Source organism: Xyrauchen texanus, chromosome 14, assembly GCF_025860055.1.
Source record: "Xyrauchen texanus isolate HMW12.3.18 chromosome 14, RBS_HiC_50CHRs, whole genome shotgun sequence".
Lineage (NCBI taxonomy): Eukaryota > Metazoa > Chordata > Actinopteri > Cypriniformes > Catostomidae > Xyrauchen > Xyrauchen texanus.
Window position 1 is genome coordinate 24940406 of NC_068289.1, and position 12843 is coordinate 24953248.

Genomic DNA, 12843 nt, shown 5'->3' on the forward strand with positions numbered 1-12843 from the left:
CATGGAGCGGAACTGGAATAGACCTTGGGAGGTGATGAAGGCTGTTTTGGCTTTACTACCTTCCTCCATTTCAACCTGCCAGTACCTTGACTACAAATCCAATGTGCTGAACCAGGAGGCGCCTTCCATGGATTCTAAGATGTCGTGGATTCTAGGCATTGGATAAGCATCAGGTATGGTCTTACTATTCAGCCTCCTATAGTCAACACAGAACCTGTAGGGACCATCAGGTTTGGGGACCAGGACAACAGGTGATGACAACGGAGAGAAAGAAGGCTCGATGATATGGTCTCGTAGCATTTGTTCTACCTGCTCATCGATAATCTTCTTCTTGAAGGGTGAGACCCTATAAGCTCTGGATCTCAAGGGCATTTCGTCAGAAAGTATAATTTTGTGTTGTTCCACAGATGTTTTTCCCAGGACTTGAGAGGTGGTATGAGGCCAATTTTCCATCAGCTTTTTTAATTCCTCCTGATTGTCGGAGTCCCAGCTGGGAACAACTTGGGTGGGTAAGTCATATGTGGGTGGATTCCAGGTTGGAGGTAAGGCATAATATAGACCCTCCTAATTGTCTCCACAGTCTTTCCTGAATAAGGGTGTATGTGCTCCCTGTATCCAGTACCGCCTTCACCTCTCATCCTTTTATAGTTATTGGCACTACTAGAAGAGATGTCATAGGGTGTGGTTGAGCAATGGATACTCCTGCTAGATTTTTAGAGGTATGGCGTTCAGGTGGTCTTTTATTTGTTGTTTCTTTGCTGTTCAATTTTCCCACTTTCTGCCAGTAATCTTTTGCTCCCTTCCAGTCCTTCTCCACCATAGATCCCACCTTTACCAGCTGTTCCACTGATTTCACCGTTCCTCTCAGACAGCCCGCACCCCTTGGGTTGATGTTATTGAGAATACGGCTCACCATCTCCTCTTCAGTGATGGCCGGCTTCCATTTGAGGCAGAGGGCTCGGTAATCGTAGGCGAAATCTCTCAAACGCTGATTGGGTTGCTGCACCAGTGACCTCAACTTGTCTTCCACTTCAGTGAGGTAATCCTCTGGAAGAAAAGCAGACATGAAAGCATCTTTGAAGGATTGCCAATCTGTTACCTTGTTCTTTTCTGCCTTCCACCAGCTTAAAGCGGGTCCTTTGAGCACTGTGCTCAGGGTGCCAACAAGCTCCACACTAGGCAGGGGTCTAATGGCCAGATAATTTTCTACCTGTTCGATGAAATGTAGTACATCTGCTGTCTCTCCAGATTCACCTAAGGAAGGAAATTCCAGGCGGATAGGGGGTTTCCCACAGAAAGATGACATATTGGGCATACATGAAAGGTGAGCCAGGTTAGATATTCGTGCTCCAGCAGTGACATCATAGGTAGCGTTGTCTCTGTTTACAAGGGGGACTTTAAGTCTTGTAGCTGGTACGGGAGTATTTAAGACATTAGCTGTAGATGGGGAAGAGGCAGGATAAAAAGGCTGTATTTGAGAACGAGATGGGGTACTGGTGAATCTTATTTTTTTCATTTGATTTTCCCATCTTGCATCTCTCCACAGGAAACAATCAACCACCGCTCTCTCCAACTTTTCTACAGACCTCTGGACATGATCTTCTAACTCTGCTAAGCTAGCGTCCACTGCCTCCCGGAAACTAGTTTCCCTATTAAGGGAACTATCTACAGACTGTTTTAATTCCTGTTCATTATGTTGTATTTTTGCGTTAAGAGCCAATAAATCCACCTTAAGTTTATCAATCTCCATTTGCATGGTTTGTACAACATTTATATTCACCATTTATTTTTCATCATCATCAGCATCTTCATCAGAGTTATACAAAGAACTAAGAACAGATGCTATTTCATCTGTCGGGTTACGTCTGGTAACAAACGGGCCCGCAGTGAAATCAGCATCCTCAGTTTCATCAGAGCTACACCTTAACTCATGCACATCAGTCTCAGTATGTACCTTAATTACTGCTCCATTTACCTGTGTCTCTTCCTCCATATTTATGGACACACAAAAAAAAACACTATAACCAAAAAGAAACAGCACGTAGTCCCCATACGGGCCACCACTATGTAACACTCCCCAAAATCTTTAAGTGGAGTTTACACTAATTATGGGATCTACCGTACCGTTTCTAAAGATAGGTAATGGAGTGGAGAAAATAAATATCAACACTGATGAAAAATCAATAAACCCAAGTGTATTAACAAACCAATAATATTTACAACAATAACAAGCAAGGTGTATATACATGTAAAAGTGAAGTCCAGAGTGCACAGAGTTATATACAGTGATCAGATCAGCCTCACCGGGAATTTTGATAGTCCGTGAGCACGACCAAGTGATGAAGTGATGAAGTGATGATTGACCAATGTCCTCTGATAAAAAAGTAATCCTGGCTGCGAGCCAAACGAAAATACTCCCAAAGAGGAACGGCGTCTCAAGCTTCCAGGTCAGTCACTAGTGTAATCCGAGGTATGCGTGAAGTTTTGTAAATGAGCATACTCGCAAATGAGCCCCGAAAACCGGCATAGCGGTTCCTTAAATAGAAAGTGAAAGTACTTCCTGTATACGTGGCAGGAAAACACGTAAGACGAAACCACGCGAAGATCTCGCGTGAACAGAGATGGGGATCAACACACAACAGCTGAGGGATTAACAGGAATACAGGGGAAAGCAATATAACTAATAGGCATTAATGACAAAAATAATTAGTTTTGTGTCAAGAACCTTATATATAAAACATCCCCTTATGTGGCCACGCTACACTGTTGGGAATTTCGGCATGGCCTGTAGCGCCCCCTAGGGGCGAATGTTGGCCATTCTTTGCGCAGTCCTTCAGAGTGATGTAATCTTGAAGCATGTTAGGTTTGAAAAACCATCAGTCAAAATTACATTTGATTTATTGACACGTTTATATTGTTAAAATGTGGACATTTACGTAAACAAGCCCCTTACAGCCATTTTCATATTCATTTTTCCTAAGTAAAGTTTTCAAAGACTTCAATTCTGCACATGTGTACCAAATTTCAAGTCAATTGGAGCTACGGTTCAGGAGAATATCAGTTTTGCAAGTTTTCGCAAATTTTCACCGTACGGGAAAATCCATCAAGGCGGAAGTTATGGGTTCTTGAGGCTTTTCTGTTCCCCATGAGAAATGAGCCATGTACACCAAGTTTCAGAAGATTTGGACAAATGGTGTGGAAATGGCATCACTTTGAAAAAATGTTTTGGGCGTGGCATGTAGTGCCACCTATGGGTGAATGTGGACCATTCTTGGTTTGGGGGTACCCATTGGCATGGAGTATCAATGTGCCAATTCAGAAAATTTTTGACCAGTGACTTTTTGAGCTATTGGGGCTCAAGGAGAATAATAATAATAATAATAAATATAGCTGCAAGCAGCAATGCGATTCCTCCTCAAAATTGCAAATCATTTAAAATTGATCAGTAGAGGGTTGGGATTAAACCCTTGATTTATGAATCCAAAAAACATGTATTTCTGTCTGAATCCTAAACGAAACATTTTCAGTGTACAGGAAAATCCATCATACCGGACCTTATGGATCCTTGAGGCTTTTTTGTTCCCAATGAGAAATGAGGCATGCACACCAAGTTTCAGAAGAATTGTACAAATGGGGTGAAAATGGTATCACTTTAAAAATGTTTTTTGGTGGTGTGGCCTGTAGCGCCACCTGTGGACGAATGTGGGCCATTCTTGGTTTGTGGGTTCCTGTTGGCATGTAGTATCAATGTACCAAATTAGAACATTTTTTAACAGAAAATGGGAATTTCGGCGTGGTCTGTTTCGCCCCCTAGCGGTGAATGTTGGCCATTCTTGGTTTGAGGGTTCCTGTTGGCCTGTAGTATCAATGTACCAAATTAGAACATTTTTGACCAGAAAACGGGAATTTCGGTTTGTCCTGTAGTGCCCCCTAGGGGCGAATGTCGGTCATTCTTGGTTTGTGGGTTCCTGTTGGCCTGTAGTATCAATGTACCAAATTAAAATGTTTTGACCAGAAAACGGGAATTTCGGCTTGGCCTGTAGCGCCCCCTAGGGTCGAATGTTGGCCATTCTTTGCATAGTACTTCAGAGTGATGTCATTTTGAAGCATGTTAGGTTTGAATAACCATCAGTCAAAATTACATTTGATTTATTGACACATATATATTGTTAAAATTTGGACATTTACATAAAAACGCCCCTTTCAGCCATTTTGCATCATATTCATTTTTCCTATGTAACATTTTCAAAGACTTCAATTCTACACATGTGTGCCAAATTTCAAGTCAATTGGAGCTACGGTTCAGGAGAAGAAGAGTTTTGTAGGTTTTCGCAAATTTTCACCGTACGGGAAAATCCATCATGGCAGAAGTTATGGGTTCTTGAGGCTTTTTTGTTCCCCACCAGGAATGAGGCATGTACACCAAGTTTCAGAAGATTTGGACAAATGGCATGGAAATGGTATCACTTTAAAAAATATTTTTTTTGGGCGTGGCCTATAGCACCACCTATGGGCGAATGTGGATCATTCTTGGTTTGGGGGTACCCATTGGCATGGAGTATCAATGTGCCAATTTAGAAAACTTTTGACCAGTGACTTTTTCAGCTATTGGGGCTCAAGTAGAAGAATAATAATAATAAATATAGCTGCAAGCAGCAATGCGATTCCTCCTCAAAATTGCAAATCATTTAAAATTGATCAGTAGAGGGTTGGGGTTAAACCCTCTCAATGGATGAATCCAAAAAACATGTATTTCTGTCTGAATCCTAAACAAAACATTTTCAGTGTACAGGAAAATCCATCATGACAGACCTTATGGATCCTTGAGGCTTTTTTGGTCCCAATGAGAAATGAGGCATGTACACCAAGTTTCAGAAGAATTGGTTAAATGGCGTGGAAATGGTATCTGAAATGAGGAATGTACATTAAGTTTCAGATGAATTTGACAAATTGGGTGAAAATGCCATCAGTTTGAAAACTGGACATTTGGGCGTGGTCTCTAGCGCCCCCTAAGGGTGAATGTGGGCCATTCTTGATTTGTGGGTTCCTGTTAGCCAGTAGTATCAATGTACCAAATTAGAAAATGTTTGACCGGAAAATTAGAATTTTTGCATTTCCTGTAGCGCCCCCCTATTGGCGAATGTGGTCCATTCTTGGTTTGTGTGTTCCTGTTGGCCTGTACTATCAATGTACCAAATTAGAAAATTTTTGACCAGAAAATGAGAATTTTGGCGTGGCCTGTAGCGCCCAATAGGGGCGAATGTTGGCCATTCTTGGTTTGTGGGTTCCTGTTGGCCTGTAGTATCAATGTACCAAATTAGCATTCATTTAATGCATTGTAAAAATATGTGAATGTTAAAGGGATTTTTGATCATTTCCTCACCCTCATGCAGTTCCAGATGTGTATGACTTTCTTCTGCAGAAATTGAATGAAGATGTTTAGAAGAATATCTCAGCTCTCTTGGTCCTTTCAATGTCAGTAAATGAGAAGTGGTGAGAAACAGATCAATAATTAAGTCATTTTTTACTATAAATCTCTACTTTCACTTTCACAAGCGCTCTTCTCTCTTAAGAGTTCTTTTTCTGTTTTTTTTTTTTTGTGATTTACATAAGCATATCACCCCTCCTGAGCAGGGTGGACAATTTATAGTAAAAAAAATAAAAATACTCTATATACTACATATATTGATTGTAGTGGCTATTTGTCCATAAATTAAACAAAAACAAATAATAACAAACTTCTCAAATGGCCACTTGAGGCTACGTCATTGTTAGGCTTTACGCAGGTTCAGAGGTACCAAAGCAAAGTGATGTCCGTCACAAGATTGAGTTTGAGGAGGTTTATTCACACACATAAGCAAGCTCACAGACATTTCTGCTGCCTCTCTCACGCTGGTAAAAAACCATATGCCCTCCCGCCCCCCAAGTACCTCCCACCTTGATCTACTTATGCAAATGAACATAACACCATGTGACCAATAAACGACAATACAAATAAAGCATAAATACAGAATAAACCAAATTAACTTTAACAAAAAAAAGAAAAGAAATAAATTAGGCTATAAATTAACTTAAGCCAAAAATAAACAAAAAATAAAAATATAGCTCCAACAACCCAGCCCCTAATTGTAACGGTACTTTACCCACAATTAACCTTAGCTTTAACACAAAGGGAGCTATTTTCTAATTGTAGCTTAAGCATTAAAACTAGAATCTTCACATCTTCGGATTCTCCATATCTGAAAGAAACAAACAGATGGAAGACAGTGATAGGAGAAAGAATGAGTTGTATAGTCAATTATTAGCCTCCAAGAGAAGACAGAGCTTGGTTATTGGTCTGTCCAGGACGCTGATCTTCGTTTGGAACTTCACAGAGCGAACCAGTCCTCGGGAGTCAGCTGTGGTGCTTAGCACTCTGCCCATCATCCATGAGCCTCTTGGAGCTGTGGCATCAGCGATTACGACAATATCTCCTGGAATAAAGTTTCTCTTTTGCTTCGTCCATTTTTGCCTTTCTTGCATTACAAGCAAATACTCCGCTATCCATCTTTTCCAGAAAAGCTCCGCAACGTACTGCACTTGCCTCCATCTCCTCTTAATATACAGATCAGATTTCTCGAACAGACCTAATGGCAGAATGGGCTTGCCTTTTAACAGGAGAATGTGATTTGGAGTAAGCGCTTCTAAATCATTGGGATCTTCTGAAGCCTTAGTTATTGGCCGGTCATTAAGTATCGCTTCCACCTCGCAAAACAGCGTTTGCAGGCCTTCCTCGTCCAACAGTTGATGTCCAACAACAGAGGTAAGTACACTGCGCACCGAGCGAATCAGACGCTCCCAAACTCCACCTTGGTGAGATGCAGCTGGGGTGTTAAAACTCCACGTCATTCCTTCCTGCACAAAAGTCCTTTCAATTTTAGAGTGATTTAAAGCGGCCAATGCCTGCCTCAATTCCTTCTTCGCACCAACAAAATTGGTGCCGTTATCTGACCTTATACTTGTCACAGGTCCCCTTCTGCAGATAAATCTTCGCACAGCATTGATGCAGGAGTCTGTGTCGAGGGAGTGCGCCACCTCAAGGTGTACTGCGCGGCTACTCATACAGGTAAATATCACTCCATATCGCTTCAGCACAGTTCTACCTCTCCTCACCTCCAATGGTCCAAAATAGTCCACTCCCGCATTTGTAAAGGGTGCGTTATCAGGCACAACTCGTTCCTCCGGTAAGTCGGACATCTTCTGTTCTCCAAGCTTTCCTCTGTACCTTCTGCACACTGTACATTGTGAGAGAATCTTCCTGGCCGCAGAGTTGGCATTTATGATCCAATACTTCTGTCTCAATCTGTGCAGCATGTGATTGCATCCAGCATGTCCAAGTTGGCAATGGATGTAACGCAATATGAGCTGGGAAACATGCAAATCCTTTGACAGAATCACAGGATGCTTTACCTCCCATGGCAGTGCAGATTTAAACAGACGTCCACCAACTCTGAGAATGCCATCTTCAATGAAGGGGTTGAGGCGATACAGAGGACTGTCTTTAAAAACAGTCTTTGGGTCATGTTTCAGTGAGGAAATTTCAGTACTGAATCTTTGGTTTTGCGCAAACTGAATTATTGCCTTTTCGGCTTCCTCCAAGCACTCTGGTGTCAAGCTGGATTTTCCAAGTGCGGCTTTGAATTTTTCCTCCTTTTCCACATTCTCATTCTGGTTGACCACATATTCTTTTCTCTTTCAGCTCAAAAGTAAAAGTCTTTCTTTCAGCTCCAACAGCCAGGCCACTGATGTTTTAAGCTTTCTCCAGGATGAAAAATAGTGAATGAGCTGACTGAGGGGATTGTCACTGTGTATTGTAACAACATTCGCCTTAAGTTCCCTTTTCACCTCTGCATCATCAGATGGAATGGAAGAGGAGTCCAAGTCGAGTTTCGGCCACCTGGTGGGGGCAAGTGCAAAAGTCCGGTCCTTTTAGCCATTTTCCTTTCCCAAACTCCCGAGCTCTTAGTCCTCGAGAAGCTTCATCTGCAGGATTGTCTTTGGTGTTTACATACCTCCACTGATCTTTGTCTGTGGATTCTCTTATGGTGCTGACACGATTGGCAACATATGTGTGAAAGCGCTTTGTTTCATTAAAGATGTACTTGAGAACAGTAGTGCTATCGGTCCAAAAGAATGACCTTTGCAATGGCAACTGTAGCTCCTTCAACAGCATTGTGTTCACTCGAGCAGCAAGCACAGCTGCAGCAAGCTCAAGGCGTGGAATGGTTAGTTGCTTTAGAGGAGCGACACGAGCCTTGCCTGTGATAAATGAAACATGCACATTGTCAGTACTCTCCAATCTCAAGTATGAAACAGTGCTATATCCCGTTTGACTAACATCTGAAAAATGATGCAGTTCTGCTTTCACTTGTGTTCCAAAGTTTTTGGGTTTAATGCACCGTTCCACTTTAAATCCACTCATATGTTGAAGTTCAGAGAGCCACTCAGACCAATGTTCGGAGACATCACGGGGAACTGGCTCATCCCATTTGAAGTTCATTCTGCACAGCTCCTGTAACAGTAACTTGGCAGGGATTATGAAAGGAGACAAAACCCATCGGGTCGTAAAGAGAGCTCACCACAGAAAGGATGCCCCTCCTAGTGTGTGGACGTTCCTGCACTGCAGTCCTGAAGCTGAACGTATCTCCTTGAACACGCCATTGCATACCCAGAGCACTTTCCACAGGGAGTTGGTCCCTGTCCAAATCCATGTTCTCCAAACCCACTGCTCTGATGTTGCTAGGAATACGTGCAAACACATTTGAGTTATTTGTGACCCACTTTTGGAGATGGAAGCCACCTTTTTTACAGAGAGATGTTAATCCATGTATGAGCTTCACTGCATCTTCCTCTGTCACAGTGGACTTAAGACAGTCATCCACATAGAAATTTGTTTTGACTATACGAAGGACATCGGGTGAATATTGCAGTGCATTATCCTCAGCAGTTCTCCTCAGTGCATAGTTTGAACAGCTTGGAGAGTATACAGCTCCAAACAAATGCACACACATCCTGTATTCCTCTGGCTCCGCTGTAGCGTCTCCATTGGGCCACCATAGAAAGCGCAAGAAGTTAACGTGCTTATATGGAACCCGGACCTGATGGAACATGGCGTTGATATCAGCCATAACAGCAATGGGCTCTTCTCTAAACCGAAGGAGGACACCAATTAGCGTGTTAGTGAAGTCTGGGCCCTGCAGGAGCTGACTGTTCAATGATGTACCTTTATAAGTACAGCCGCAATCAAACACAACACACAACTTTCCTTTGGTTGGATGATGTACACCATGATGGGGAATGTACCTTTCCTTGTTCCAGAGTGGGCTCATTTGTGGGAACCTTTTCTGCATATCCTTGCTCTAACATGTTGTTAAGGAAATCAACGTATTGAGCCTTGAATGAAATATCTCTATTAAATCTCCTCTTCAGGCCTTGGAGTCTTTGTAGTGCAATGCAGCGATTATTTGGCAAAACAGGATCATCAATTCTGAAAGGTAAGTCAATATAATAATGTTCATTATTAAGCACTGTCGTACTCTCCACAATTTTCATGAATTTAAGGTCTTCTCTTGACATCTCAAGTTGTTCATCACTTGTTCTTTCAATAAAGTCATGATTATACTGTTGCATCAACATACTTTCCAAGTGTTCCACATATATGTGATTAGCAGTTACAACAATGCATCCTGATTTGACACCAGTACCTTCAGAGGCTCCAGCACGAAGAGGCCCGTTTATGACCCAGCCAACTTTGGTCCTCACTGCATACGGTCCACCACATTGACTGTTTATCAGTTCCCATGGCTCCAAAACTTTAGGAGAGTCGGTTCCAATGAGCAAGTCTATATCTGCATCTACTTCATGTAGCCTAATGCTGCTCAAATACGCCCATTTGTCAACATCATCCTGACATGGCACATTAACTTTAGATACAGGCATTTTTGTTTGTGTCAGAACAGATGGTAGCTCAATAAAGTCATCAGTGTCAAATCCAGACACCTCCAGACCGGTTACTATAGTAGTGCTAATGGTTTTAGTCTGCCCCATTGTCCTTAACACTACATTACAGTTTTTTCATGATACTCCCAGCCTTTCAGCCATACTTGTAGTACAGAAGGTACCAGAGCTCCCAGGATCAAGGAAAGCATAAGTATGCACAACTTTATTACTTTTCTGACTTTTCACCTGCACAGCCACAATGGAAAAAACAGCAGTATCCTCTTCACCAGCCCCAATATGACCACACGTCTGCTGCTTCCCGGATACAGTGCTCACAGTTTCTTTGGAGGTTATCCTTGTAGTATCCTCCTTCTCCACATGCAGGACAGATGGGTGTTTCCTGTGACACACTTCACAATCCAAACGACTCCTACAGTCTTTGCTCGTGTGTCCATGTTTCAAGCACCCAAAACAAACGCCCTTCTCCTTTAGAAACTGAATCTTGTCCCGTTGTGTCTTTCTTCTAAACTGAAAACGTTTTTCCAGAGTGTGATTGGTAAGATAGCAGAACATACACTTGAGCTGGTTACTGTGAGCTGTCAAATTTTCCATTTCTTCATGTCCATCCTTTGGTGCATTAATGCTGGTGGCAAATGTACCACTTTTCCTTTTTTGCGTAACCTGCATGGATAGCTTTGTATAGCTGGCTGGAGAAACATCATTAATATTTCCAAACAGAGGATCTGAAACAATTTTGACTTGTTTTTCAATGAAATTCACAAAATCAACAAACACTGCTCTGCTTCCAGTTTGTTCCTGTATGCCACATGCCACATTTCTCCACTTTTCCCTCAGCTTGTATGGGAGTTTCATTAGGATCGTCCTGAGGTTAGCTGGCATGTCCAACTCCTTCATATACTTTATATGATGTACTATATTGGAGCAACCTCGAAGGAACAAAGCAAATGACTGCAAAGCATTAACATCCTCAGATTTTATTGAGGGCCAGTTGTTGATTTTGTCCATGTAAGCAGAAGAGATTTTATATTCACTGCCAAAATGTTCAATCAAAAGCGTTTTTGCTCTTTGATAACCTGGTTCAGAGGGCATATGCTGACAACTTCTTACAATGTCTCTTGGTTGCCCCCTAGTGTACTATTCTAAGAAGTACAGACAATCACTGAAATTTTGAGTTTTATCCTCAATGCAATTTTCAAAGGCTCTGAGAAAAGATTTGAAATACAGGGGATCACCATCAAATACAGGTATATTTCTCATAGGCAGGGCAGAGGCTATGTTTTGTTGGACCAACAGCGTAGTTATTTCATTTTGACGCTGCATGATATTCAAAATGTCCGGAGAATTGGTGGATTGATTATCGTCACAAACATCCTGCAAACCCAGTGATTGTGTACCTTGCCTTTGAAACACAGGAATGACATTAGGTATGGGTATTTGCTTTACAACATGTTTGGATTGAACACCAACAGGGACAGAATTTAACAAGTGACTGGAGGTAGGTTCAGAGCTTTTATTGGTGGGCACATAGCGTTCAGCATTCGGATTTAGTTCATATGTTCCTTGAATTTCTGACCTTTTCAAGTAAGAATTCATGCCATCTGATGTTTGAGATGCACATCTTGACACTTTAGAGCCACACTTTAAGCTTACTTCCAGAACCTCCAATTTTGCATTTGTCACCTTTAATTCTGCCTCCAGAGCAAGTTGTTCCTTTTCTCTCCTTAAATGTTCCCGTTTCTTCCATAAGTCCTCTTGTTCAAGTCGTATTTGTTCCTCCTGATCCTCCAAAATATGCCTTTGTTTTAGAGCAGCCATGCGTTCCTGTAACGCTGCTCTTTCTGCTTGCACTAATATTTTTGCAGATGCACTGGATGAAGTCTTTGACAGTTTAGAAACAGCCTTTGAACACGTTGCAGAACCTTTATTGGATACACTGTCCTCAGGCCCAATATCAGTTGGATTATCAGGTGGTTTAATTGGAAGTTCATATGAATGGCCTGTGTTTGATAACCAACCTTTGACGTCATCAATAAAGCTTGAAAAACACTTTTCCTTTTGTTCAAAATATTTATCTTGTTTCTCCTTCTCATCCTGAGGTATGTCCAGTGACACAAATGACAAATGATGATGTTTTGCCTCATCAACACATATTATTATTTGATCCAAAAGAGACTTGACTGCATCAATATTGTCTGCAGAATGCATCAACTTATCCATCTGATTCATGTACGATTTGGCTCGTCTGCATTGCATCGATCTCTTTTCCTGACACGTTTGCATAAAAAACATCATTCCTTTAGCAGTAAAACTTGTGCGTCTTCTTGTAGGAAGCGCCGTGTCACTTGTGGCTTTAGATGCAACGTCAGACATTTTACCCTTTGTTGATGTCGGTCATGTACACACAGTTGTTTGCAAAGATTAAATAAAGCACATACCTTGTGGAACTTTGTTTGTTGCGGTGGTAGCCTTTGTACACGGAGTTGAATGCACGCAGTAGCTGTTATTGCGCGCAGCCGTGTGAAGGCTTTGGGCCTTTGCGAATTCAAATTGCAGAAAATAATATCCTCCACGCCGTAGTGCAGCTTCAGCGCTCCAATAGCTTCACCGTTATTCAGTACGGTGTCCAGGGAAACTTTACACTGTCGGATGGGTCGTATTATTAGATGTTTGCACTGTATCCAGCCCACGCCTCCGTCACTCCTAGGCCCTTTCTTTTGTTTGTCTCCCGCATCCAGGTGAGTAATCCATTTTCGAAACGGTAATCCAGCAAACAACAAGTCCAATATCCACGTAAACCAACGCTATATCCAGGGCAGGTTTTTTACTTAATGTAGTGGCTATTTG

The 12843-nt window shown here is 41.9% G+C and overlaps 1 protein-coding gene across 1 annotated transcript in view; it reads left to right on the forward strand.

Moving 5' to 3' along the window:
* The first annotated feature begins 10191 nt into the window (after positions 1 to 10191).
* LOC127654566 (dnaJ homolog subfamily C member 3-like) overlaps positions 10192 to 12843 on the forward strand; it is a 17410-nt gene continuing 14758 nt past the window's right edge. The window contains exon 1 of the mRNA XM_052141772.1: positions 10192 to 10327. Coding sequence (XP_051997732.1) covers positions 10192 to 10327 — 136 coding nt within the window. The remainder of the gene's footprint in view (positions 10328 to 12843) is intronic.